Here is a 26567-nt window from a genome sequence, read left to right on the forward strand (position 1 = left end):
CCTCCTTCGAGATGAGAATAGGACTTGAACCAATGCTTGTTGGATCTGGCATCTGATGTGGTAAGACTACACATCGAGCACCCGTTCTATTTTTCTTCTAGAATCATAAAAGTAATTCCACTCCTTCCTCTAGCAGAGGGAGGAAGGAGAGACTGTTAATAAGGGAAACCCCATCTCTGGTTTACCTTACTGCCTCCGACTCTAGATTCTTCCCAGCTTATTTCATATGAGTTATGTTTCCTCTCTCATGCGAAAAGGTCCAGTACCTGACATTTGATCTTGCAGTTCCTACACTCCAATCAATATGTTAGAGGCACAGTACTCCTCTTTGCTCTTTTGACCAGGAGGAGTAGCCCAGGTGTGCAGAACTCTGATCAGTTCAAGATACTCACTCAGATTCCTCCCTCCAACCAGTGAGTCTTCTTAATGTAAAGGACCAATGGTTTGTATATCGTGTTGGAACAAATCACAATTTTTAAAGTAAATTGTATTTTTCCTAACTATACAAACCTGAGGTCCTTTACATTACATATTATGCCCACCTCATGCCACCCCTCAATCTGAACCTGGACTGAAAGGCAAACTGGAATGTTTACATCCGGGCAGGCAGGTATCCCTGCCTACCTGATGGTAGTTACTGCCTAACCAACTTGCTCAAGAGTTTTAACGGCCATGTCCAGCTTCGCTGAAAGTAATTCCTACTGTAAAGGACCTCAGGTTTGTATAGTTGAGAAAATACAGTTTTCTTTCAAAAAATGTGATATGACTTTTTTACCACATTGCAGCCCATTGTTTTTTGCACCAGATCATTCATCATGATCATCATCATTGACTTTTGCATCAGGCTTTCTTTTTACAGAGTTAGACATCTAAGAAAATATCTCTCTTCTGCCTTGTGGAATTTCTGCATGGAGTCTCATTTGTTGTCTTACTCTACGCCCTTTCTTCTTGCTTTTGTGACTTTCCAGTTGATTTTCATCTTGCTATAGTCATCTAAGTTACTTTGCAAATCGCTCTTAACTATGTCCAAAGTATCCTAAGTCTGTGAGATTTTAATCTACCGTATTTTCCAGGCAGTGATAACATCTATTCGTAACATTTATATCTACATATATCATTTTCCCATTAGACTCCAGCTTAGAATCCTGCCATATGCCCATGCCATCTCAATCTTTTAGCTTTTACTAAGGTTAAGACTTAGCACTTTGGCCATATCATCTTCTAGGTTTGGAGAGTGAACACCGGGCAGTGCCTTCGGAAGGTGGAGAGGGCCCATTCTGAAGGAGTTACATCTCTTGCTTTTAATAAAGACAACAGTCAAGTTATGTCCACATCATTTGATAATACTATCAGGTAAATAAAATCTTGGGAGTTGATAGTTTCTTCTTTTAATGATAATGGTTCAGTACTACTTAGAATGGCAGGGATTTTATTGTTTCTTCTGTTAGCCATATCACATAGCCAAGTGTTCCTTTTAAATTACCAGAAAACAGAATATTTCCTACAGCATACTTTATAAAGCACAGTGTAGGCAGTAACAGGTTCAGCATCCATCCCGTCCCCAGATGCATTGCTTTATGCCTCTTGACTTTCATCTCCTTTGTTGATCTGTTCCAGTTGCAAATGATCTGTTGTGACCTACATGTACTATAGTTCAACACCCCCGTGACAACTTTCTGCTCTAGAGTATTTTTTAGGGGGCAATTCATTCCTGTTCATTTTCTAGTGGAATTTTGAAGACAATATTGTCATTTTTTTTTAGTTTTTAATGAAGAAAAAGAAAGAAAAATGTCTGAAATAGGATTGATTATTATGAAAACAATAATTATAGCACAGGATTTATTAAATTCTATTTAAAGGCTTAGTTGTTATTGCAAATCCATTAATCATAAATAGCTTTTAATTGTGTGGAACTCATATAGGCATGTGAAGCAAACCATTGCAAAGAAAGATTCCAGAGTGCAAGTGTAGGAGTTTGAATGATACATAGCAAAAATGGAGAAGTTGCAATTCTCTCCAGGACCAGCTTTTTTACAATGATGTGTGATTTGCCATTGACATGATTCCATTTCGAGTGCCTTTTTACATTGTGTTCCCTTTCCACAATCGATGCCCTGCTTTGATGTTACTGCGGGGATCCTACAATGCTTATGTTTTAGGTGTTTTTAAATTTGTGTAGCTTTTTTTATATATACAATTTCAGCATTGGAATAGTATTCAGTGTCATTACGTGTATTTGTCCAATTCCTATTTTTGTTCATTTTTAACTTTCACGTTTATGTAATTCCAGTGTGCCATTTTGCTTGACAAATGTAATAGGATGTTATTGTCCTTATAGGGATTCCATGTTTGTACATTAATGTTTGCGTATTAATATTTCATTCTTGTTTCCCACCCTGCCACAGTAAGATTAACTTTTGTTCTCTCTGTTTTGTCATGGCGTGTTGTATGATTTTGTTCCTATGGTTTCATATTGAAAACTTACAAGGTTTTCAAGGTTGTTTGGTTAATCAGTGGTGTAGGTTTGAGCAGTGGTCTGCTTAAAAACATTTGGCTTCTTTTGCTGTTGAGTTGTTGGATTCATCTTGTTATACCACAACAGTAGGGTAGGTTTCAAACCTGTACTCCTTTTCCTTCCCCTTCCCCTTCCCCTTTTTCTGTCTAACTTATGTGGTAACCGCTTGAGTCTCTTTAGATGTGGCTTCCTACTCTTTTATAGCACCATTTGTAATCATCAGGACATCATGCCCTTATAGTTGGCATTCACTGATATCTACACCTACTGTTTACTCTCTGGAAGATCTGTTGCTTTTGCAGATGCCTCCCTTTCGTGAGGGTTACCTGTCTGTCCTTGGTAGGGATCTGCCTGTCTCGATGTTTACTACTTTAGCTTTCATGCTGCCTATCCCCTCTCCCCTATACCTTCAGACCAGATTGGCCTTTCTGTATTCACCTCTGCACTTTGTTCTGTTGGAGACAACTTTCTTGACAGCCTCTTGTTGAAGTTTGATTCTGTTCCAAAGGGCCAATTTTGTGCCAAGGTTGATCCAAGGGACAGAGTGTTCATATCCGGTTCTCATGCCAACACCCCTTCTCGTTCCCAGTCTGACTACTTGGCTATATTCTTGCAAAGATCCTTCTCGCCGGAAAGGAGAATTGTCAAAGGAATCATACTTTAGTAAGCAGGCCACATCTTCGTTCATTTTCCTCTTCTCTTTTTTTCGGACTGCATCCATTGCCAGGCGCTGTTCCCATTGCTTTGATGTCTTTGCCTGCAAAGCAGTATTCATATCTATCAGCCTTTTGATATTTCACAAGTACCTTATATCTGACCCTTCAGTTGTTTATGTGTTTTTATGCTTCAGTGTATGCTAATATCCCAAGTACTCTATAGCCTCTGTGTATTTGGCCATCCCATCCTATGTTGGTATCCCAAGTACTCTGCAGCCTTTGTGTACAGTATTTGGCCATCCCATCCATTACACCAAATTCCATGCCCTTGAATGGCGCAGTGTTCTCTATCTCATCATACTTTCACTTATATTGTATACCACTGCAGGATACCCTGTATCTGTGTATTCAACTGCCCTGGCTTTTGCCCCCACTTCCGATGCCCTATTCACTCTGGTGTCCACAACTGCAAAATTTCATTAACATTAATAAAAAGGAATTTTAGTCATTGACATGTGGCCTTGAAAAAACAGGTAAAAAATATGTGAGGAAAATAACTACCATCACAGAAGGTGCCTACTTGCTGAATTTCATCACAAAGAAATCAAAAGGTGAAGGTAATAATATCAGTTAGCATGATACTTCATAAGTGATTTGTTTCCGTTCTAATATTTTTAATTTTGATTGTGTACACCATATGAAAATCAGAATGGTCTCTTTGGTAGATACTGAGTAGTTTTACTTTTTTGCTTTAATTTAAGAAATTTTATGAAGTCGCTCTTGTATCAGGTGAATTTAGGATTTTATTAAAGGCACACATATAAATACTTTTCTTGGTAAGGTTATATAAATGAAGCTTCCTTTTTATTTATATCTTTTTGTAGTTCAATGACTGGCTGCTGTACTTTATTTTAATAAGGATTTGTTTATTTTCTCCTTCCAGAATCCATGGCCTGAAGTCTGGGAAAACTCTGAAAGAGTTTAGAGGTCATTCATCATTTGTCAATCAAGCCACCTTCACTCAGGATGGACATAACATTATAAGGTTAGCAGTGAGTTAATGGGAAGGGTGTTTGGCTTCCCTTTTATCATTATTCTATATGACAGTTGTAGGTCAAATTTTCTTTTTATGACCTTGTTGGGTTACAACTTATAGAGTGCCTTGAGTGATGCAGTGTGGACCTCATTAAAAAGTTGTTTATGTTCAACCCTTTTTCCCCTAGATGCATTGTTTTCTGGCTTTGCTCTCTTATTGGGCCTGTCTCCACTTGTTGTTTGATAATTGTCATTATTTTTTATAAGGCAGTGATGAAAATTGGAGCAAAGCAAATCGAAGACATTTGACAATCAGGGAGGAAGAGACAAATGGTAGGCCTCAGGGACACAGTTGGGAATTTTTAATTTTGTATCGAGTGTGCTGCGAGGAACAGTGTAGATAATAACCCTGTACCGGCCCGTTCTGAGGTAATACATGCTGGCTGTTCAGGGCACACTGCAGGGCTATGCTTAGGGGATATATTTCTCATTTACTCTTGAATGTAAAAAGCTGACAAGTAGTCAACACATATGATGGGAAAGGTCAGGCTGTCTGTTGAAGCTTAAACTACAGCCATGTCATAAGTCTAGGTCTTTGTGCTGTATGATTTCATTGACAGCTCTGAATTTCTAATGTGTGAGTGGCACTTAATGTTACATAGTTATCTCATACTTTCATAGTTATCTCCCTTGTTAGTGTTAGTACACAGGCCAGTCCAGCACGTGCACAAAAGGTACTTCAGATATGAAAGACTCAGGCTAGTATACCTTGAAAAAATACAAAGTACTTTTAAAAATTTGGTATCTTTGTACTCTTTTATCTTCTTTACATAAAGCTTTTAGTACTTCTTTTTTATTTTCCTTGCCTTTCCTCTCCACTAATTTATGTGTAGTGAATCTAAATAAGTGCCTTTTTATGTAGAAATTGCTAAAATTTAATGTGTTATTTGCCTTCATTGCTTTACAGTGCATCATCTGATGGAACGGTGAAAGTGTGGTCTGTAAAAACAACCGAATGTATAGCAACGTTCAAGTCTCTGGCAGGTGTTACTTCTGTTGATCTTCCAGTTTACTCTGTTCACATTCTTCCGAAGAATCCCGACCACATAGTCGTTTGTAATCGTTCAAACACCGTGACAATCATGAACATGCAGGTGAGTTCTATTTATGCAAGTTTTGCTGAGGCTAGGTTTTAGTGACAAATTCATTATTATATTAACTGCTTTGACTTCCAGATAGGGTCTAGAGGACATTTGAGTTAATGTTCCACACATATTTTCATGTACATTTGGCCTTACGAGGAGTTCACCTAGATTTCAGTAGTCTTGGGGAGAATTGGTATTTGTTACCCCTAGCTCACATATAATACAATAGAAATCACCGGATCCAAGTCAAGTAGAACTCAGCTGAAGGGGCACTGAAAAAATTGTGAAAGCAACCCATTTTGGTTTTAATAGTTGCACTGCTGTGACAAGTTTTTTAGCTTTTGTTGATACCCATCTTAGTATTATTCCCTTGATATATTCCAGCCTCAATCTTTGATATTTTTGTTGGTGCAAACGTAGTGGCCACTGTTTTTCATAAAAGAAGAAGAATAAGAATATGAGCAACAACTTCCCACAGAGTGTAGAATTATGATGAATCATGGCCAACTACAGTATTGGTACCGGGTTAAATCTGAAACACCTTGCCTAAAGTTTGTTCAAAGGGTAGTCAGACATTTACCTTACAGCTGTTATGTGTTGAATGCAGGTGATTTCTACTTTTTGCACTTCTGTAGCCTTTGGGCAATAACTAGAATAAACTACTAGATGATATGAAAGTTGACTCAGTGGTCAGATTAATTTATTTTGAAATAATATAATGATAATAATAGTGAATGAACAAAAATGGGCTGGTTAAATTTTCATTGGTCCCTTGAATGCCAGAAGGAATGGAATGGAATATAAAATTTAGGCTAAAGGCCAAGCACTTGGACCTCTGAGGCCATTCAGCATTGAAAGGGAAATTTGAATAAAAAGATGTTAAAGGTGTAACGGTAGGAAAACCTTGCAGTTGCACTATGAAACAATTGTTAGGAGAGGGCAGAAAGCAAGATGGAAGAAAGATAATATGAACGGAGGTACATTAATAGGAATGAAAGGGGTTGCAGCTAGGGGCCGAAGGGATGCTTCAAAGAGCCCGAAGTAATGAGTACAGTGCACCATGTGAGGTGCACTGATGACACTCTCTCCTAATGGGGGCAAAGTGAGATATAATAGCTGTAAAGTTCACATCTGAAGACATTGGAGCCTCCTTGGTTTTACTGATTGGGGAGTTTAGGTGGTTTCTGCTGGAGTATCCTTCATTGGTGTGACTGATGTAATGGCTTGCTCAGGTACAGAGGTGTTTATTCATTGTCTACTCATTTGTCTTCTTCTTTGCCCCTTTTTCCACACCTGGGCATTGTGTAATGTGAAAGATTGCCGTGCAGGCTCCCGATCTTTTGACGTGAGCCTTAAGAATGTCTGTTCTTTGTTAAAAATAATACAGTAATAATGATAAAGATAAATTAAAAGAAAAATATTTTGTTGGTATTGCAGGTGAATAATAATGAAGATTATATTAGAAGAGATATATGTATGTTAATGTATAGATACATTTGTCCTTTTGTTAAACATTTTTTTTTAAATGACAATAATAGTGATGATGTTAATAAAGATAAATTAGAAGAAAAATATTTCATGGGTATTGTAGATGAGTGATAATGAAGATTATATTAGAAGAGATATACAATACATATATACATACACAAATTCATTTTTCCTTTTGGTAATAATTTTTTTTCAACCTTCAGGGACAAACGGTACGTTCACTGTCTTCAGGTAAACGTGAAGGTGGTGACTTTGTGGCGTGTGTTGTTTCCCCACGTGGAGAATGGATTTTCTGTGTTGGTGAAGATCATGTGCTCTATTGCTTCTCTACGTCAACAGGAAAGCTGGAGAGAACTCTCAACGTGAGTCTTGGGCATTCTTTTAAATTTATTGTGTTAAAAGTAGTATTATGTATGTGATTTTACTTACGCTCATATGCAAGGAAGCTGGACTGCATGATTTAGTTACTGGAAGTTTCCGTACATGTTGGCTAATATTTATTCACATATACTGCATATTAGTGTGGAGATTTCTGTATTATAATGACTAATAATAAAAATAATAATTATTTGAAGGAGTAGATCCCGAGAATGGTAGCATCAGTTGAATTGATTTTATACAAGGATTTTCAGTTGTTACTACTGTATCTTTTTCTTCAAGACTAATATCCACTAAAAGCTGGCCAATGTGCATAATCTGGATAAGGGGAAAGGCAGGAGTTCTGAATTCTGTCACTCTTTATTCTTACACGCGCAGGCAAAAGTTCAACTCTGTGGAAGCATCACACCATGTTTAGTATCCGGCTGCATTTGTAAAAATGAAAAAGCGTCAGAATTCAGGACTCCCGCCCCTCCTTTTATCCAGATTATGTACATTGGCCAACTTATAGCAGATGTTAGCCTTGAAGAAAAGAATAGCAAGACCTTGTATAAAAGCGATTCAACTGATGCTGCCATTCCTTTCAACAGAAATAATAATAATAATAGTACAGTAATACTTATTATTATTATTATTTGTTTTTTTTTTGGTCTATCACAGTCATCCTATTCAACTGGGTGGTTTTTATAGTGTGGGTTCTTGGTTGCATCCTGCCTCCTTAGGAATCCATCACTTTTCTCACTGTGTGTGCTGTTTCTAGTAGCACACTCTTTTGTATGAGTCCTGGAGCTACTTCGTCATCTAGTTTTTCCAGATTCCTTTTCAGGGATCTAGGGATCGTGCCTAGTGTTCCCATGATTATGGGTACAATTTCCACTGGCATATTCCATATCCTTCTTATTTCGATTTTCATGTCTTGATACTTATCAATTTTTTCTCTTTCTTTCTCGTCTATACTGGTTTCCCATGGTATTCGACATCAATGATTGATAGTTTCTTCTTGATTTTGTCAATTAACATCATGTCTGGTCTATTGGCACGCATCACCCTATCTGTTCTGATACCATAGTCCCAGAGGATCTTTGTCTGATCGTTTTCTATCACTCCCCCAGGTTGGTGTTCTTACCACTTATTACTGCAAGCTAGCTGATGTTTCTTGCACAGGCTCCAGTGGAGGGCTTTTGCTACATAATCATGCCTCTTTTTGTACTGGTTCTGTGCAAGCGCCGGACATTCACTTGCTATGTGGTTTATGGTCTCGTCTTTCATATTGCACTTCCTGCATATGGGAGAGATGTTATTTCCATCTATTGTTCTTTGGACATATCTGGTTCTTAGGGCCTGATCTTGTGCTACTGTTAGCATTCCTTCTGTTTCCTTCTTGAGTTCTCCCCTCTGTAGCCATTGCCATGTTTCATCACTGGCCAGTTCTTTTGTCTGTCTTATACTATCTGTGCAGTGGTTTGTTGTGCCATTCCTCTGTTGTTTTTCATTCTCCTGTCCCTGCAGTATATTTCTGGGTCTTCGTCTACTTTTATGATTCTTCTTCCCGTGCACTCCTTAGCCATCTGTCTTCACTGATTTTCAGATATTGCCCCAGTGCTGTGCTCTCGATATTGACGCAGTCCTCTATTCTTAGTAGCCCTCTCCCCACTTCCTTTCGTGTTATGGATTGTCTGTAGTTGCTCTTGGGTGTAGTGCTTTGTGTATTGTCATGTGTTTCCTAGTTTTGTGGTCTATGCTGTGGAGTTCAGCCTTCTTCCACTCCTCTACTCCCGCAACCCGCACTGTATCTGATTACTGGTACTGCCCATGTGTTTATGGCTTTCATCATGTTTCCGGCGTTGAGTTTTGACTTGAGTATCACCTTAATTCTCTACATATATTCTTTCCTGATTGTGCCCTTCATCTCTTGGTGTTTTATATTCCCTCCTTCCATTATTCCCAGGTACTGTATTTGTAACCTGTCTCATCTATGTGTTTGATGCTATTCCTGTCTGTTAGTGTTATCCCTTCAGTCCTTGTTACTTTGCCTTTTTGTATGTTGACCAAGGTGCATTTTTCTATTCCAAACTCCATCCTGATGTCCCCAGATACAATCCTTACAGTCTGGATTAGGGTATCTATTTTCTGATTTTGTTTTCTTGCATTTTTCATGGAAATAAAACTGATTAAAACCACGTATTCATTGTCCCATCACATATTCTGGAGAAAATACATAACATAAAAAATGTAAAATGGCCTAAATAGCAACATTTTTATCCTATCTCTGTTTATTACAAACAAGGACAATCTCAACATAGATTTGATTGTATGTTGTACAGTTTGAGGTTTGGTCCAGCGGGTTGTTCTTCTAATAGCCATGGGTCAAGCAATGTGACCACCTCAAAGATGGGATCACCATAGGGGGGTAGCGCCGTTAGTGCCTTCGGCCCGTAGCTCCAACCCCTTTAGTTTCTTTTACTGTACCTTCTCACGTATTTTCTTTCTTCCATCTTACTTTCCTCCTCCTCCCAACAATTGATTCATAGTGCAACTGTGAGGTTTTCCTGTTGTTACACCTTTCAAACCTTTTACTGTCAATTTCCATTTCAGGGCTGATTCATCTCATAGATCCCAGTGCTTTGCCTTTGGCCTAAATTCTATATTCAGTTCAATTCAGAGATGGAATGGTATTACTTCAGTGATTTCACAAACCTGCAATTTATTCAAGATGGCAAGTTTGATATAACAAATAAAAAAATTACTTACAGGAGTAGGTCAACTTGCAACTTAGAAGGGGTTCTGAAGCGCCAATAGAATCCCCAAAAGTTACATATTTCTGTGGAATAAAAATTTCAATATAAAATTTAGGCCTAAGGTGGGACCTATGAGGTCATTCAGCACAGAAAGGGAAATTGAGAGTAAAAAGGTTTGGAAGGTGTAACAGGAGGAAAACCTTGCAGTTACCCTTTGAAACAGTTGTTAGGAGAGGGTGTAGAGTAAAATGGAAGAAAGAGAATATGAATGGTGGTACAGTAAAAGGAATGAAAGGGGTTGCAGCTAGGGCCAAAGGGATGCTACAAAGAGCCTTACCTACTACGTGAGGCACACTGACAGCACTGCCCCCTGTGGTATGAAAGATGTTTAGGACAACTGTGAAGGGCTTCTGAAGCACTGCTAGGATCCCTGGAAGTTCCAGAATTTTGTGGTCTTGTTTTTTAATTTGAATGAAGTTCACAAAGGACTTTGCCAGAATGAAAAGTTACATTGTGATTTTGATTTCTTTTACAGGTTCATGAACAGCCAGTGATTGGGATGTGCCACCACCCCCACCAAAACCTTCTCGCAACTTTCAGTGAAGATTGTCTCCTCAAACTTTGGAAACCTTAAATTCATACGCGTCTTTGGTAGGCTGCCTTTTTAACACTGGATGGCCATTGTGGTACTTGATGTTTGTACCAGAAATTTTGCGGGGTGTGTTTGAATCTTAATATTTTCATTATGAACTGTAGAAGGACTGTTTACCACAGTTATATAGGTGGGGGAGTGAGAATGTTAAGTGATTTCACTTCACATTCCTTTCAGTCAAATTATTTTCAAAACATGTTCCAAACTATGTTCATTTGAATATTGTCTTAGTTTTAATTGGTTTGCAGTCAATTCTTAAATGTCTCAGTTGACCAACATGTAAAGTGTATATCACTTTGGAATTTCTATGTATGTCAGCAGAATTTATAAAGCACCTTAGTTTGCTATGCCCAATCAGTCATATTTTCAGACCTCATTGGTTGGGCTGGCCCAAAGGAGTTGCATTTAAACTGGAGCAAGACAAGGTTAAAATTGTTGGATAATGTGTAATGAGAAGACTTGAAGCTAAAGACAGAAAAGCAGTGTAGCTTACCACTGAGGGATTGTTGCAAAAAAAAAAAAAAGCCTCAGCATTGTCTTGAAGAGGAGCAGTTGCATCACTGTATTCAAGAAAGTAAATACACTCAAGTGCTGTATAGTTATGTCACCGTTTTTAGAATTTTGATATAGGTGTCATATATGTACTGCATCTTGAACATTTTATTACTGTATATAGGTTACCACTGAGAATCATTCTTTTGTTTTAGAACAGAGGTTTGATAGGAACAGCATAGTTTATGTACATTTAAACTCCAACAACCCTTGTATGTCAGCAGAAATATGTTCACTGGTATTTGAATTTGTTCTGATACAAAGACTCTCATTTGTATGTCTCGTTTTGTGAATTTATTTGATTGTATTAACAAATAAAAGTGCAGTAATGATACAGGGTCAGACAATTGGCTGACTACAGTATTTGCACTTTGGGTTCTATTGTGACCAGTTGTTAAACAGCAGAACCCACAACTCTTTGTTATACAAAAATCGAGTTTACATTTGTTGATTAGTAAAACCACAGTAAAAGAATTAAAAATTTAATCTAGAATGCATGTTCCATAACCAATAAATTCCAGTGGGTCAAAGAAACTGCCTGTATTAATAAGGATATATATATTTATCTGTGTGTAACAGGTGGCCTAGAATTTGTTAAAATGTATCTACAGTCTTGTAGCAACAACATATCTATACAAATGTGCAATAATGGAAGCCTTATTATGTACTCAACCAATCTGAAACCTCTATTTTGTATTTACAGTGTTTATGGACTGAGATAAATTTCTTGGATAATCACAGAAGTCATCTACACGGAACCTGCTTCAATGGGGACCTGGTTTAAGTCTTCCAACTTATCGTAGTCACCTTCTCCATTGCCACTGCTGCTGCCTCCGTTATTTCTCTCGAAAAAATCTCTCTCGATGACTTGGCAGAGCTTGACCAGGTTTGCGAAAGATCTGACTATTGTAGCAAGCCGGTTATCCGGCAGAGGTGTTGTGAGAAGTGTGAACAGGTGGCCAAACACCAGAGCATCCAATTCTGTTGGTCTGAAATAGAAACAGAGATAAGATCTTTGGGCATATACAAAGAATGGAGGAGGCTCAATCTCATTATTAATGAAGTAGTTTAACAAAACAAACACATGCACTTCTAACCCCGTAAGGGGATAGTTCTATCAGTGCACCTCACATGGTGCACTGTAGGCATTACTTCAAGTTCCTAGCAGCATCCCTTCGGCCCCTTGCTGCAACCCCTTTCAATCCTTTTACTCTACCTCTATTCATATCCTCTTTATCTTATTTTCCATCCTCTCCTAACAAATGAAGAAAAATTATTTTCAGCGCTGAATGACTTTATAGGTCCCAGCACTTGGCCTTATTTCTAAATTTTATATTCCAGTTTCATACACTTCTCGACTTACACAGCTTATCCAAAGGATTCGTTCTGTAAGGAGACTTAAAAACTGGAGAAAAGTAAAGTTAAAGATGTTGCACAGCTGCATGGGAAGAAACAAAAGGAAACACAAGAATTAAAAGGCTGCTGGAGGGAGGGCTGCTGCAAAGAACCTTAAGTGATGTTCAGTGTCATTTGCCAAGGGATATAGTCAATAACCCAATGGGCAATCAGTTGGAAAAATGGTCGATATGAAGTGGCTGGTTGCCAACCAAAGGAAAGACCAAGAGACTCATGGGAAAAGACCACAGATGAAGGCTTGGACCAGGCACCCACATTGGAGAAATCCAATGTAGATGTGAATGGTGATGATTATCACGAAGAACATCTCTATGTAGCTACTATTCAAACATGCTAAATAAGATTAAAAGAAAATCATCTATCTACCTAAAAGGAATTATAGAAGCAACCCCACCCTAAAATACTTTACTGTCACTCTTTCAGAGTAAAGTATGTTTAGTTTAAAAAGACAAATGAGCTACATTTCTGGGCTACCTCAAAAGGATGTGTCCTTATAGAGAGAAGCAAAGCACTTTTACTCTCTACTTTATTTTAGTTTTGAATGGAAATCTACTCTATTACATAAGTTCATTTATCACATTAATAACTTAAGAGATAATAAATAAAAACAGTGGTTTGTCTTGAGATTATATCGAAGGCTAGCCTATTATTTTTGCAAAGATCAATATTTTTCTACGATCCAAGCAATTCCCCTTGCCCCTACTGATCTTGCTGGTCTTTGAGGGGTTCCTGCACTGTATTTCTGAAAAAGATACTAATATCTACTACACTCTGCAATAAATACCCTTTACCCATAAAATAATATGACCTCACTGTACTCGGGTCCTGCACCTAAATTCTACAGTCACGCATTTTCAAAAGCTCCTCTCTATTTCTTGTTATGGGAACTGACATGGAAAACTGAGGAGATATGAAAAGGTGTGACTACAGACTGGTAGATTCATGGCCCAATTACAGCAGAAAGCTCTTACTAAGAATGACGAAGCAGTGGAGAGTTGTGGTGTCAAGAGGCTACAAAACAGATGGAGCTCCCAAAGACTTAGAAGTGATAAGAGGGTTTGAGAAATAGTAAGTTACAAAAGCATGGAAGACCTATACAAAGGCCCATTAAATGTTTGAAAAACTGGATACTGAAGACCTGGACCTGATGGAAGTTCAGGCAGTATAACCACACACAGAGGAAACAGGAGAGAACCCATTTCACTTCTAACCCCATAAAAAGAAGGTGTCATAGAATGAAGATGTCAACAATCCTGTGTATGGTATTACCTGTTCCCAAAGAAAAATTCCTGGTTGTCCAAACGTTCTGAGAGGGCACTGCAACAATGTTCAACTTCCTGGTAAACCTTCAAAGTAGAGAAGAGTATTTCATTATTTTTAATAACAACAACAATCGGGTTACTACTGTACTGTTGTTATTCACAACCTACCCTAAAGAAGTTAGGGTCTTATACTACAACTTTTCAGAGCTACACTAATAAATGTATAAAAATCCAGTGATACTGAAAATAAAAGACCCAAACCTCTTAAATCTCAGCTACCTAAAATTGGGATGCCAAAAACTTGGCATATAAATCACAACACAGTACCCTGACAAATTTCTAATAATACAGTATAATGGTTTTCTTGTAAAAAGCCAAATACTTACTTCTTCCAGCGTCTTTTGTTTCCATCCCAAGACTCGTAACCGTCGCAAAACTTGATTTCGTTTCTGATGAGTCAAGATTCGATTGATTGGCCAAGGATAGACCGACCCATATCTTGGCCTCGTTACGTCTTCGTAAGTGACCTGGTCGATCCAGGATATGTAAAGCTGTGGAATTTGGAATGTTGCTTTATTACCACCACTAAACAAAGTTGCAAGCAATAATATGGAAGTAATACCAAAGGTTACTGAGAGAGAGAGAGAGAGAGAGAGAGAGAGAGAGAGAGAGAGAGAGAGAGAGAGAGAGAGAGAGAGAGAGAGAGAGTGTGTGTGTGTGTGTGTGTGTGTGTGTGTGTGTGTGTGTGTGTGTGTGTGTGTGTGTGTGTGTGTGAGAGAGAGAGAGAGAGAGAGAGAGAGAGAGAGAGAGAGAGAGAGAGAGAGAGAGAGTGTGTGTGTGTGTGTGTGTGTGTGTGTGTGTGTGTGTGTGTGTGTGTGTGTGTGTGTGAGAGAGAGAGAGAGAGAGAGAGAGAGAGAGAGAGAGAGAGAGAGAGAGAGAGTGTGTGTGTGTGCAAGTCTTCAACTTAAACTGATGAGGGAAAGGAACTGAATATACTGTACTGTCTGTAAATTACTGCATTTATATATTACATTTTGCTCCAAGTTAATATACAGTGAACCCCCAGTATTTGTGGGGGATGCGTCCCATACACCCCCCGCGAATAGGTCAAATCCACGAATGCTTAAAACCCCTCTAAAAACACTTAGAACTGCCCATTTTGATAGCTTAAACCAAGAAAAACCCTGTAAAAATGCTTATAGTTTTATCACAAAAAGTGCATTTATTCATGAAAAATATATGAAAATACAGTAATTAGTGAATATTTCTCAGTGAACAATACCGCGAATGGGCGAATTTTCCGCGAATGATGGCTAGATATGTTCTACAGAGAAACCCGCGAGTGTGTGAGTCAGCGAACCATGAGAACGTGAATAAGGGGGGTTTACTGTACTATGCAATTCATATTTAAGAAATTTCAGTCCTAAGAATGGATGAACCAAGTCAAACCGGTTACCATTTAATTCTGAAAACATTGCATCAACAATTACATTCACATCAGTGCAATGATTAGAAATGTATATGTATTAGAAATAAAAAATATTTTAGTAAAACCATAAAATATTACCTCTGCATTTGCCAACACATTGCTAACCAGGGACATGTAAGCACGCATATCGGCTTTTTGTGTCGTATCCAGGCCTTCTGTGAGTGACGCACCCTTGGGAAGAACAAGTTCAAAATAGTTTAAACAAGGATAAAGAATAAAACATTTAACTACAGGGTACGTACAAGTACAATTAGACATAATTTGTTCCTTAAATAAAACCATTAATTTTACTTTTATTGCCAGTGCAGTGTGGTGGTAGCCAAGAATCAAGTCAGTAAGTCTTGAGTTTTTCTCTGAGATGAGTATCCCTTATTTCAAGGCCATCTATCATACTCACCACAGGGAATAGATGCAGGAAAAGCCAATTGCAGTGCCTAAGGGCTGACCAATAGCAGTAAGATAAGAGGTTTAACTGTATTTATGGAATAATAAAATTTTAACACAGTTTACAGTATACTCAGTCAGTGTTGCAGATCTCTAATTAGTTTTAGTGTGACTGGAAAGTTTCAAAGACCTTAAAACTTCTAAAACATCTCTGGTAATCTGGCTGATGGTTCCCCAAAAAATGTAGAATAAGTGGCAGGCTGGTTGAGAGCATGGAACTGTATTACAACTTGTATGAAGACCAAATATGGAACTCAACCTTCTGCCACCACAACAATCGTAAATGGAGACATATGCAATAAGGTACTATAGGGCAAAATCTTAGGAAGATTTCTTACATATGATCACTGAATAAACCTAGTTATTGGGAAAAGTTATAATTAAAGAAAAACAAACCACTTCTGTCTGTTTTCAGGGTAGGTGTCTTCATCTCCTGAGGATCATGTCACTGCCAAGCTCAGTCAACAGCACTTCGTACTTTGAAGCACATTTTCATCCTTGGGGCCAGTCTCTAAATAAGATATACAGTCTGTAGTGAAGATTTACAAGGAATAGACTTGCATCATGGTCTTGATATCTTTCAGAGTCTGAGGAGACTGGAAACAGCCCTTGCGTTCTGCGATCCATAAAGATCAGGAAAACTAGATTCACTCCACTGAAAAGTAGCCTGACCTGATGGAACCCAATGAAACTGAATAAACCTTTGGATCTATGCCTCATCCTAGCCACATCATCATCATCATACTTACCATTTTTTGCATTAGATTCTACTGTATTATCCCATAAGGGGGTAGTGCAACTTACATGTGCAATGTATGCATTACTTAAAGGTCTTTGCAGCGTCCCTTCGGCCCCTGGCTGCAACTTCTTTTGTTCCTTTTACTGTACCTATGTTCATATTCCCTTTCTTCCACCCTCTCTAACAGTTGTTCCTTAGAGCAACTGCAAGGTTTTCCTCCAGTTACACCTTTCAAACCTTCTTACTGTCAATTTCCCTTTGAATGACCTCACAGAACCCAGTGCTTGGCCTTTGGCCTAAATTCTGTTCTATTCACTGGATTAGACCAGTAATGAGTTCTCTTCACTCTCTTCTATTTTCTACACTTGAGCTAAGTAAATTAGCGTATTAGCATGGCTAAACTATTTAATAATAATAATAATAATCTGTCAAAATTTCCATCTGGTCCAGTTCTCTATACTGTAGTCATTCATGTCTCAACCTCCGAGACCACAATCTATTGTAAAGTCACTGTACACAATATTTCTTGGCAACTTCTTTTCTTGTAATAAAATCTTCCCAACACACTGGCCAAGAATCTCATCATTTTAGTCTTACATTAAAATCTGACCCATTTAAAAGTGCCTGTCTCTGAATAATGAAAATCAGGGCTTATGTTTGTCAAAAATTTTTGCTATTTTCCATCTGACTGCCCTTATTTAATACAGTAGTTGTCTCAAAATCTCTACATCTACTAGACCCAGGCTTTTGCTAATCTTACCTGTATATACATACATTCAAAAATATTCACTCTTGCACTCATTCCCTACTAGGAATTGGAATTGGAATGTAAGACAAAAGCCAAGTGTTGTGACCTATAAGGTCATTCAGCACTGAAAGAGAAATTGAGAGCAAAAAGGTTATAGAGGTGTAACAGGATGAAAACTTGGCAGTTGAACTATTAAACAATCGATGGAGAATATGAATGGAGGTACAGTAACTAGAATGAAAGGGATTGCAGCTAAGGACTGAAGGGACGCTGCAAAGAACCTTAAGTGATGCCTCCAGTGCACCGCATGACAGAAGCGTGTGAACTGAACTCATTACGTACCCGTCGTAACTCAACAAAGGAACAACCGAACGTGGATAAGTTCGTGGTGGTGGTGATAATAGAACGGTACATCAAAAATAGTGTAATAAATTTAAATTGCTTAATAGTAACTCCCTACAAACACAAATTTTAGCATCCAAAGACTGTCAATGACTTATCTCTTTCAGAATATGATGCTTCTTTTGAAAGGTGAGGTGAAAATATCTTTTTAAAAGGGGAAAATAAAAAAGCAAACTGCAAAGTACATGGGGAATGAGGAGAAGCTTCAAAGAACCTATCATATAGCTCATGGTACTGTACTGGGATAACGATGCTATCAAGAAACACATACCTTATTTGACACGAATGCAACTATTGGATCAAGCTCGGCTACCACAAAAGCCCCTGCTTTTATGAATGGTACTCTGCCTGTAAAACAAAACAGAAAAAAGTTTGATTAAAATGTGTTGAAATATTCATTCAAACCTAAATTATTTCTTTAACAAATGAGAACAAATAAATCTGCCATTCCACAATCAATTCTGTTATCAATAACTGACAAAGGCTGGTTACTCATATTTTTAGCCTCCTGGTCTCAGGTTTGTTGCAGGTTTTATCTTTGCTTGGTTCTTTTCACAAATACTAGCATTAACCATTTGAATAACAGGGGAAGGAAGGCTAAATTCCAAATGTTAACACTTACAGAATCCATGTACTTTGTGATGGTCTACACATCATGGCAGCTGACAACATAAAGTAGCTTAAATACTCATTTTGTTGCTTCTTGGGCGTCATTGCCACTCTAAACTGGCTTTTCAAGATATGCTGCATGTTTCTAATCACCGATTTTTCTGATAAGGCTGCCAGCCCCATGACTAAACCTTAACAGAGGGCCACTGGACCTTATTCAGTAAGGGTGAACTTCAGCTGAATTAAACTCAATAAACCAATACACTCAATGGGATTCTACCACATTTGACCCTGTTTAACAACAATCCCACAACTGAGCAAGACTTTTACTACAGTTACAACAGCAAAGCATAAAATATAACAATTTTTAAAGTAAATTGTATTTTTCCTAACTATACAAACCGTCGGTCCTTTACATTAGGAATTACTTTCAGGCGTAGGCTGGAAACGGTCGTTAAACTCTTGAGCAAGGTGGTTAGGCAGTAACTACCGCCAGGTAGGCGGGGATACCCGCCTGCGCGGATGTAAACATTCGTTTGCCTTTCGGTCCAGGTTCAGAATGAGGGGTGGCATGAGGTGGGCATAAAGTGTAAAGGACCTCGGGTTTGTATAGTTAGGAAAAATACAATTTACTTTAAAAATTGTTATTTGTTCCGACACAATATACAAACCCTCGGTCCTTTACATTAGGAAGACTCACTGGTTGGAGGGAGGAATCTGAGTGAGTCTCCTGAACTGACTGGAGTTCTACACACCTGGGTTACTCCTCCTGGTCGAAAGAGCGAGGAGGAGTACCGTGCCTCTGACATATTGATCGGAGTGTAGGAACTGCAAGATCAAATGTCAGATACTGGACCTTTTCGCATGAGTGAGGAAACGTAACTCCTACGAAATAGGCTGGAAGGATCTAGAGTCAGAGGCAGTAAGGAAAAGCCGAGATAGGGTTCCCTTTTTGCCAGTCTCTCCTTCCTCCCCTTGCTAGAGGAAGGAGCGGAACTGCTCCTATGATTCTATAAGAAAAATAGAACGGGTGCTCGATGTGTAGTCTTACCGCATCAGTGCCAGTTCCAGCAGCTATTGGTTCGAGTCCTATTCTCATACCTAAGGAGGAGAAGTTGGAGGACGGTGAAGGAGGAGGAAGAGAGGCCAGTCACTCTCGGAATTCTTCTCACTTCCAGAAACAACACCTTAGGTGAGATGCTACTCGTCCTCTTGAAGGAGCCGGGTAAGACAACACAACTTGTTGAGCAGCCACCACAGACCCAAGGAAAAAGGGTTCCAAGGGCCTGTGGGCAAGACCGAAGGAAGAAGACAAGAGTGTGGTCTAAGAGACCATGTCTTGCTTCCAGACCGACAGAAACTTCCGGAATGCGAGGGATGGACCAAGCCATCGACTTCGTGAGCTCTCGGGTGAAAGGTACCGATATCGTCGTCACCAGCTGCCAAGTACCTCGTCTGATTGCTTCACGAAGTCAGGAGGAAGATGTGTCCTTAGACACTTCTTCCTTGGGAGAGACAGTACTAGCGAAAACGCTGACGACATCTAGGTTAGGAATGTCGAGCCTTTCAGAAAGTACCAAAACTCCCAATAGGACAAAGTAACAAATGATCTGGATCATCGACACCAAGTCCAAGGAGGAGGGGAACAAGAAGGACTCGACCCGACAGTCGATGCCAATGGATTCGGAGTCCACCTACGACATCCCAGAAGGAGTCGATTTATGATCCCCATCCCTGTTCTTCCATCTTCTACGCCAAGGCCAGGGTAAGATGAGCGATGGTCCTAAGAGGGCATATCTCTATCTGATGACTCTCGTAGGGCGCATGCAGAGCACGGACAGGAACCCTAAATGAGAGTCGTATGCCACCCAGGAAACAGTTCCCTGGGAGAGCACGACTGAAGAAGCTTCTCGTCCGTAGCTAGCTCTCGACTGAGGAGACGAAGGCTACTTCAGATAGAAGACTAGGTCGCAAGGGCCTACGTTCTTCACAAATGAAAGGGAGAGAAGCAACCCTCGGCAGAGAAGATGAGAAGTCCAGACTTGACGAGCGGCTCTGACCCGAGAAGAAGTTCTGTCAACGACACCACCAGCGAAGATGGATCCAGTCCCTGGGACAGTGTTGCAGAGGACTTTAAGGGATGTCCAGCTATATCTGTTGCCGCTCGGCGAGAAAGCCTGTGCTTGCAAGGAAAGCTGGAAAGTCTCCCAGTCCTGAACACACAGGGATGTACTGCCTCAAGAACCGCTTCTTGTGTAGCTCACAGGAGGTTGGGTCAAGCAGAATTCTTCTCGATGCCTCGGCAATCAGGTTGGATGAAGGCGAAGTCTTCAAGTATTTGTCTGTAACTCGGGGTGAGCAATGTTTGTGAACCCCTAGCGAAACGGACAAATACGGAGGGAAAAAACGTCGATATTGAGTTTTCACCAAAAAGACAGCATGCCTCAACAGAGCGGCCCCTGGTCTGGTATGAAGGAGCAAGAAAAAAACTACCGACTTGTGTGCAGGAAGGCAACAGAAGGACGGTAGGGATTTCTCAGTCGAGCAGTCTCTGCATAAATCTTCATGAAGAAAGAGTGAGCAGCATGTTCCGTCCCGATCACTCAAACCCGAGGCCAGGCTTGCCTACCAATACATCCCCACCAGGAATGCATCTGGTTAATTGAGCTGCCGAGTGTGCAATAGAACAACACTCGAGTACCTGCAAATGTCGAGATGAAACAGGAGGAAAAAAAAAACGATTGCCTCTTGTTTGTCGACAAATGCCACTACTGTGGTTTTGTTGTTCAACGAAACCAGTGAGTGCCGCAAAACCCATCCTGAATTCTCGGATGGCCAAAAGGCTACCCTGAGCCCAGGACGGTGATGAGAAGGTACTAATTGTCTCAGTCACACAAATTCAAGACAAGGTCTTACCAGTGTGCGCCTATTCCTCAATCTGTGAATCCGTAAGTAGACACAAGATGTGAGGGGAATATGCAAGCATATTCGAAGGTTCCTTCAGTCAAGCATTAGCCTAACTCTTTCCTCATACATCAAAGAGGAAAGAATGGAGGAAAGAAAGCAACTTCCATTCTCCACCATGGGGAAGCTTCTGCAAGATGACAGGGTACCGAGGCAATTAGCTCTAGCCGGCTAGCATTTCCCGAATCGGGAACACAATCATAACTGGGCAGGATGGACTCGTCTGCTGTGAACAATTGCTAGTTTCCCGAACTCTAAACTCCTTCGAGGCCGAGGCCCCTCGAGAAGAAGGTTCAAAGGAGAATTCTGTGTCTGCTATCTTGCATGCTCGAACCCTAAGGTTCGAGACACAAGAATGAAGCCCGCCCGAGCAACTGAAGCAGCTGGCGGGCAGTATTGAGACACAGCGTCTCGGCACCCAGACACCCGGGCGTCTCAGCACCCAGACACCTGGGCGTCCCGGCAACCAGACACCTGGGTGTCTCGGCACTTTCTCTCGTTCTGTGCCTCTCGTAAGGAGAGCGCTCATGATTCATAGAATTCGAGCTACCCACGAGACTTCCGAAAATCGGGAGCGGCTGCTTTGTTTCCTAATAGATCGAAAGAGTTAAGCACAGAACCAGTCTTAGATGCAGACTTCCAAGACTGGCAACGAGGGCGTGGCCTCGAGAGGCCGCGCTCTCGCGGCCCCCGAAACGCAAGACCCGCGGGAGAATGCGACCGGTTCCGCCGAGGCAGAAAGAGCCAACGAGAAAAGTTGTCTCCGAAGAGAATCAGTCCCTTAGAAGTCCCGCAGGACTCCCAAAGTGAATCACTTCCCTGCTTCTTCTGATGTTTGAACCGACAGGATCGAGACACCAGGCTGGGAACCCGACCGAGCACTGGCAAACACTCGGGGAGCGCTTGCGGTGCTGGCAGGAAGAGGAGCCTAGACACATGGGTGTCTCGGCCCTTTCTCTCGCACTGCTCTCGAACTGGGCCCAGGAAAATCTCTCCAGACCAGATCGGGATACTCGATATTCCATAGAATCTCAAGCACTCGGAGCAGCTCGCGAACGAGCGCCCAAAGCAGCCCCCCTCTTAGAGGCAGAACCTCTAAGACTCGGGAACAGGATCGCAAACTGAGGTCTGTGCACCCGCGGCTTCTGAAACACAAAATAACAATTTTTGAAAGTAAATTGTATTTTTCCTAACTATACAAACCCGAGGTCCTTTACATTAGGAGATACTTTCAGGCGTAGGCTGGAAAACGGCCGTTGAACTTCAACAAGGTGGTTAGGCAGTTACTGTCCGGGAGGCGGGAGCACCGCCTGCCCGGATGTAAACATTCCAATTTGCCTTTCGGCCCATGTACAGATTGAGGGGTGGCATGAGGTGGGCATAATTGTAAAGGACCTCGGGTTTGTATAGTTAGGAAAAATACAATTTACTTTCAAAAACTGTTATTTGTTCCGACACAATATACAAACCCTCGGTCCTTTACATTAGGAGACTTACTGATTGGAGGGAGGAATCTGAAAAAGTCTCTCTGAACTGACTGGAGTTCACCACCTTGTCTTCCCTTCCTGGTCGTAAGAGCGAGGAAGGGAAAAATCGCCTCTGACAGATCGGGTTGTAAGAAACGCAAGATCTATGTCAGTCTTCTGGGACCCTTTGCATGAAAGAGGGAAACGTCAGTTCATGCGAAGTAGGCTAGGAAGAATTGACGTCGGATGACAATAAGGCAAATACAAGCATTGGGTTTGTCTCAAAGTCATTTACTCCTTCCTCCCCTTGCAAGAGAAAGGAGTGGGGGTTGCTTCTATAACCTGAAAAGGAATAGAACGGAAGCTCACGTTATGTGCTTACCTGCCTCGATCGCCCGGTCCAGCTTGTAACGGCACGTCCGCTCCCTGCCCGTGGGAAGAGAGCTTAGGATAGGGAGAAGGAAAAGAGGCCAGTCACTCAACAAACATCTCCCAATCCCTACCGTACAACATAGGCGAGATGCAACCTGTCCCGTTAGGGGAGCTGGATAAGCTACACAACTTGTTGAGCAGCCACCACAGGACCCAAGGAAAAAGTGTCCAAGGACTTGTGTGCAACATCCCGGAGGTAGAAGGAAGTGAAGGTAGTCTGTCGGGACCACACAACTGCCTTCAGTACCTGTGGTACCGACATATTCTTCCAGAATGCGAGGATGGACCAATGCTGCGGACCTCGTGAGCTCTCGGACGGCGTGCCGGTGTCGTCTTCTCCTGCAGCAGAGTACGCTCTCCTTATTGTCTCACGATGCCAAAAAGAGATGGTGTTCTTGGACACTTCTTTCTTGGTCGAGCCAGTGCTAACGAAGAGTCGTCGAAACTCAGGCCGGAGGTGCCGAGTCTTCTTCAGATAGCGCCGCAGCACCCTAACAGGACACAGTAGCATCTTGTCTGGATCATTATCTATGAAGTCCTCTAGGGAGGGGATCGTGAAGGACTCGAACCGTGCGTCAGGGACTGAAGGATTCTGAGTCTTCGCTACGAAATCCGGGATGAAATCGAGTGTAACTGATCCCCATCCCCTTGAGTGTTTTACATCAAAGGAAAGTCCGTGAAGCTCGCCAACTCTCTTTGCCGACGCCAGGGCAAGCAAGAAAACGGTCTTGAGGGTCAGATCCCTGTCTGACGACTCTCTTAAAGGCTCGTAAGGTGCACGAGTCAGGCTCCTTAATATGAGAGTCACATCCCACGCAGGGGGCCTGAGATCCCTGGGTGGGCAAGACCGTTCGAAGCTTCTCATGAGTAGAGAAATCTCGAAAGAGGAAGAGATGTCTACTCCTTTCAGCCGCAAGACTAGGCCGAGTGTGGCGCGTAGCCTTTACTGCTGAAATGGAGAGAAGCTTCTCTCGGCGAAGGAAGACAACGAAGTCCGCGACCTGCTGAACAGTAGCTCTGACCGAGAGATACCCCTTCGACGACACCAACCACAGAAGACGGGCCACTTTCCTGGTATACCGCTGCGGAGGATCTTCTGAGGTATCCTGCCATCTCTGTTGCTGCGCTGGGCGCGAAAGCCTCTCGCTCGCAAGAGATGGTGGATAACCTCCAGCCGTGAAGACACAGGGAATGCACTGCCAGGTGGAACCGCTGTGCGTGAGGTTGACGCAGAAGGTTGGGCCAGGGGAATCTCTCTCGGTGCCTCGGAGAGAGCTAGCAGGTCCGGGTACCAATTGGCCTGTGGCCATTTGGGTGCCACCAGAGTCATTCTGAGATTCGGGGTGATCATCACCGGCTGATCACCCGCCAATCAGACAGAATGGAGGAAAGGCGCACGTGTCGAGGTTGTCCCACGGGTGTTGGAATGCGCCTCCGCAGCGCCCATGGGTCCGCACGACCGAACAGAAGACCTGAAGTTTTCTGTTGTGCCGGGTGGCGAACAGATCTATCACTGGACGCCCCCACAGGTCGAACAGCCTTTCCGCTACTTCCTGATGGAGGACCATTCGGTCCCTACCACCTGGCTCTGGCGGCTGAGCTTGTCCGCCCACGACATTCCTCTTGCCTGGAATGTATCTGGCTGACAGCTCTACCGAGTGAGCTACTGCCCACTCGTGCACCTGCATTGCCAACTGATGAAGCTGATGGGACACCAGTCCCCTGCTTGTTGACATATGCCACTAGCGTGGTATTGTCGCTCATCAATACTGCGGAGTGTCCCATCACTCGATCCCGAACTCCTGGAGAGCCAGGAAGGCCGCCTTGAGCTCCAGGATATTGATGTGAAGGTGCTTGTCGTCTCGGTGCCACACTCCCGAAGTCAGCAACTCCTCCAGGTGTCGCCCCATCCCTCGGTCGATCGTCCGAGAACAGAAGCATGTCCGGAGGGGGAGTATGCAGGGATACTCCTATTAAGAGGTTCCGTCGTCCAACCACCAGTGGAGGTCCTTTCTCACTTCCTCGGAAAGAGGAATGAGGAAGGACTGGGGGTCTCGGGACTGGGACCAGAGCTCCTTTAGTCTCCACTGGAGAGACCGCAAGTGAAGACGCCCGTGAGGAACTAGCTTTTCTAATGACGACAGGTGACCGATGACGACTTGCCATTGCCGAGCTTGTTGCTCCTGTCGAGACAGGAACAACTGTGCTGCCTCCTTGAACTTGCTGATACGAGTCCGAGGGAAAGACTTTTGCTGCCACCGTGTCTATCAGCATGCCCAGGTATTTCGTCCTCTGCTTGGGGTGAGAGATCTGACTTCTCCAGATTTACCACCATCCCTAGATCCTGGCAAAACTCGAGGAGACGATCCCTGTCCTGTAGCAACTGCGGCGAGAGCTCGCCAGGACTAGCCAGTCGTCGAGATACCTCAGAAGACGTATCCCGTGCGAGTGGGCCCAAGCTGACACGAGAGAGAACACTCGTGAACACCTGGGAAGCGGTCGAGCCCCGAAACAAAGTGCCCTGAATTGGAAGACCGACTCCCCGAGGACGAAGCGGAGGTACTTGCGCGAGGACGGATGGATGGGTATTTGAAAATACGCATCCCTCAAGTCCACCGTAAGCATGAAGTCGTTCTCCCTGATGGAGGCCAGCACCGATCGTGCTGTTTCCATCGTGAACCGAGTCTGGCGAAGGAAATGGTTCAAAGGAGAGAGGTCTATGACTGGTCTCCATCCTCCTGATGCCTTCTCTACGAGAAAGATCCGGCTGTAAAAGCCTGGAGACTGGTCCGACACGACTTCTTCAGCATTCTTGCTCAGCATGGCTTGCACTTCTTGCTGTAGTGCGATGTCCTTCAACGAACCTGAAAGATAAGTTTGGAGACGGACCGGAGTGTAGGTGAGGGGAGGCCGAGACTCGAAGGGTAGGAGATATCCCTCCCGAAGGACATCCACTATCCAGGTCTCGGCTCCGTGTCGCTGCCACGTTGCCCAATGGCTCGACAGGCCCCCACCTTTGGCAGCTTCTGGGGGAACGCCGCCCTAGCGTTTCCCCTTCTTCTTCTAACCCTTGCCCCTCTACCAGATTGGAAAGGGGGCTGAAAAGGACGGAGTAACCCCCTTTTCGAGGAAGAAGAAGGCTGGGTGTTTCCTCGGGACCCCTTCAAGACTGGGACTTCTTAGGGGCCGAGGAAGAGCCAGCCTGGCCCGAAGGCCTGGCTGCAGTGGAACGAAGACCGGAGGTCTTAACCACTGCCTGATGGACAAGCCGGTCGTTCTCATCGGCACGGCGTTTGTCCACCGCAGCATCCACCAACTCTCTAGGGAAGAGAGAGGAGGAACCCAGCAACGGTCCATTCCGCCAGAGCGTTGCCGACTGGGACCTACAGACTTGGCAAAGCGAGAGAGAACAGCGTCTCTTCGCTTTAACACCAAGT

The 26567-nt window shown here is 42.4% G+C and overlaps 2 protein-coding genes across 2 annotated transcripts in view; one reads left to right on the forward strand and one right to left on the reverse strand.

Moving 5' to 3' along the window:
- Positions 1-11652, forward strand: part of Smu1 (Smu1 spliceosomal factor) — a 77725-nt gene extending 66073 nt beyond the window's left edge. The window contains exons 7-11 of the mRNA XM_067088967.1: positions 1226-1353; positions 4115-4216; positions 5174-5360; positions 7043-7201; positions 10491-11652. Coding sequence (XP_066945068.1) covers positions 1226-1353; positions 4115-4216; positions 5174-5360; positions 7043-7201; positions 10491-10589 — 675 coding nt within the window. The 3' untranslated portion in view covers positions 10590-11652. The remainder of the gene's footprint in view (positions 1-1225; positions 1354-4114; positions 4217-5173; positions 5361-7042; positions 7202-10490) is intronic.
- Positions 11653-11702: 50 nt separating this feature from the next.
- Positions 11703-26567, reverse strand: part of LOC136829890 (metaxin-2-like) — a 31256-nt gene continuing 16391 nt past the window's right edge. The window contains exons 3-7 of the mRNA XM_067088968.1: positions 17931-18007; positions 15405-15497; positions 14224-14388; positions 13845-13921; positions 11703-12148 (exon numbers count right to left, since the gene is read on the reverse strand). Of these exons, the coding sequence (XP_066945069.1) occupies positions 11908-12148; positions 13845-13921; positions 14224-14388; positions 15405-15497; positions 17931-18007 (653 nt within the window). The 3' untranslated portion in view covers positions 11703-11907. The remainder of the gene's footprint in view (positions 12149-13844; positions 13922-14223; positions 14389-15404; positions 15498-17930; positions 18008-26567) is intronic.

The sequence above is a fragment of the Macrobrachium rosenbergii genome, chromosome 45 (assembly GCF_040412425.1).
Source record: "Macrobrachium rosenbergii isolate ZJJX-2024 chromosome 45, ASM4041242v1, whole genome shotgun sequence".
Classification (NCBI taxonomy): Eukaryota; Metazoa; Arthropoda; class Malacostraca; order Decapoda; family Palaemonidae; genus Macrobrachium; species Macrobrachium rosenbergii.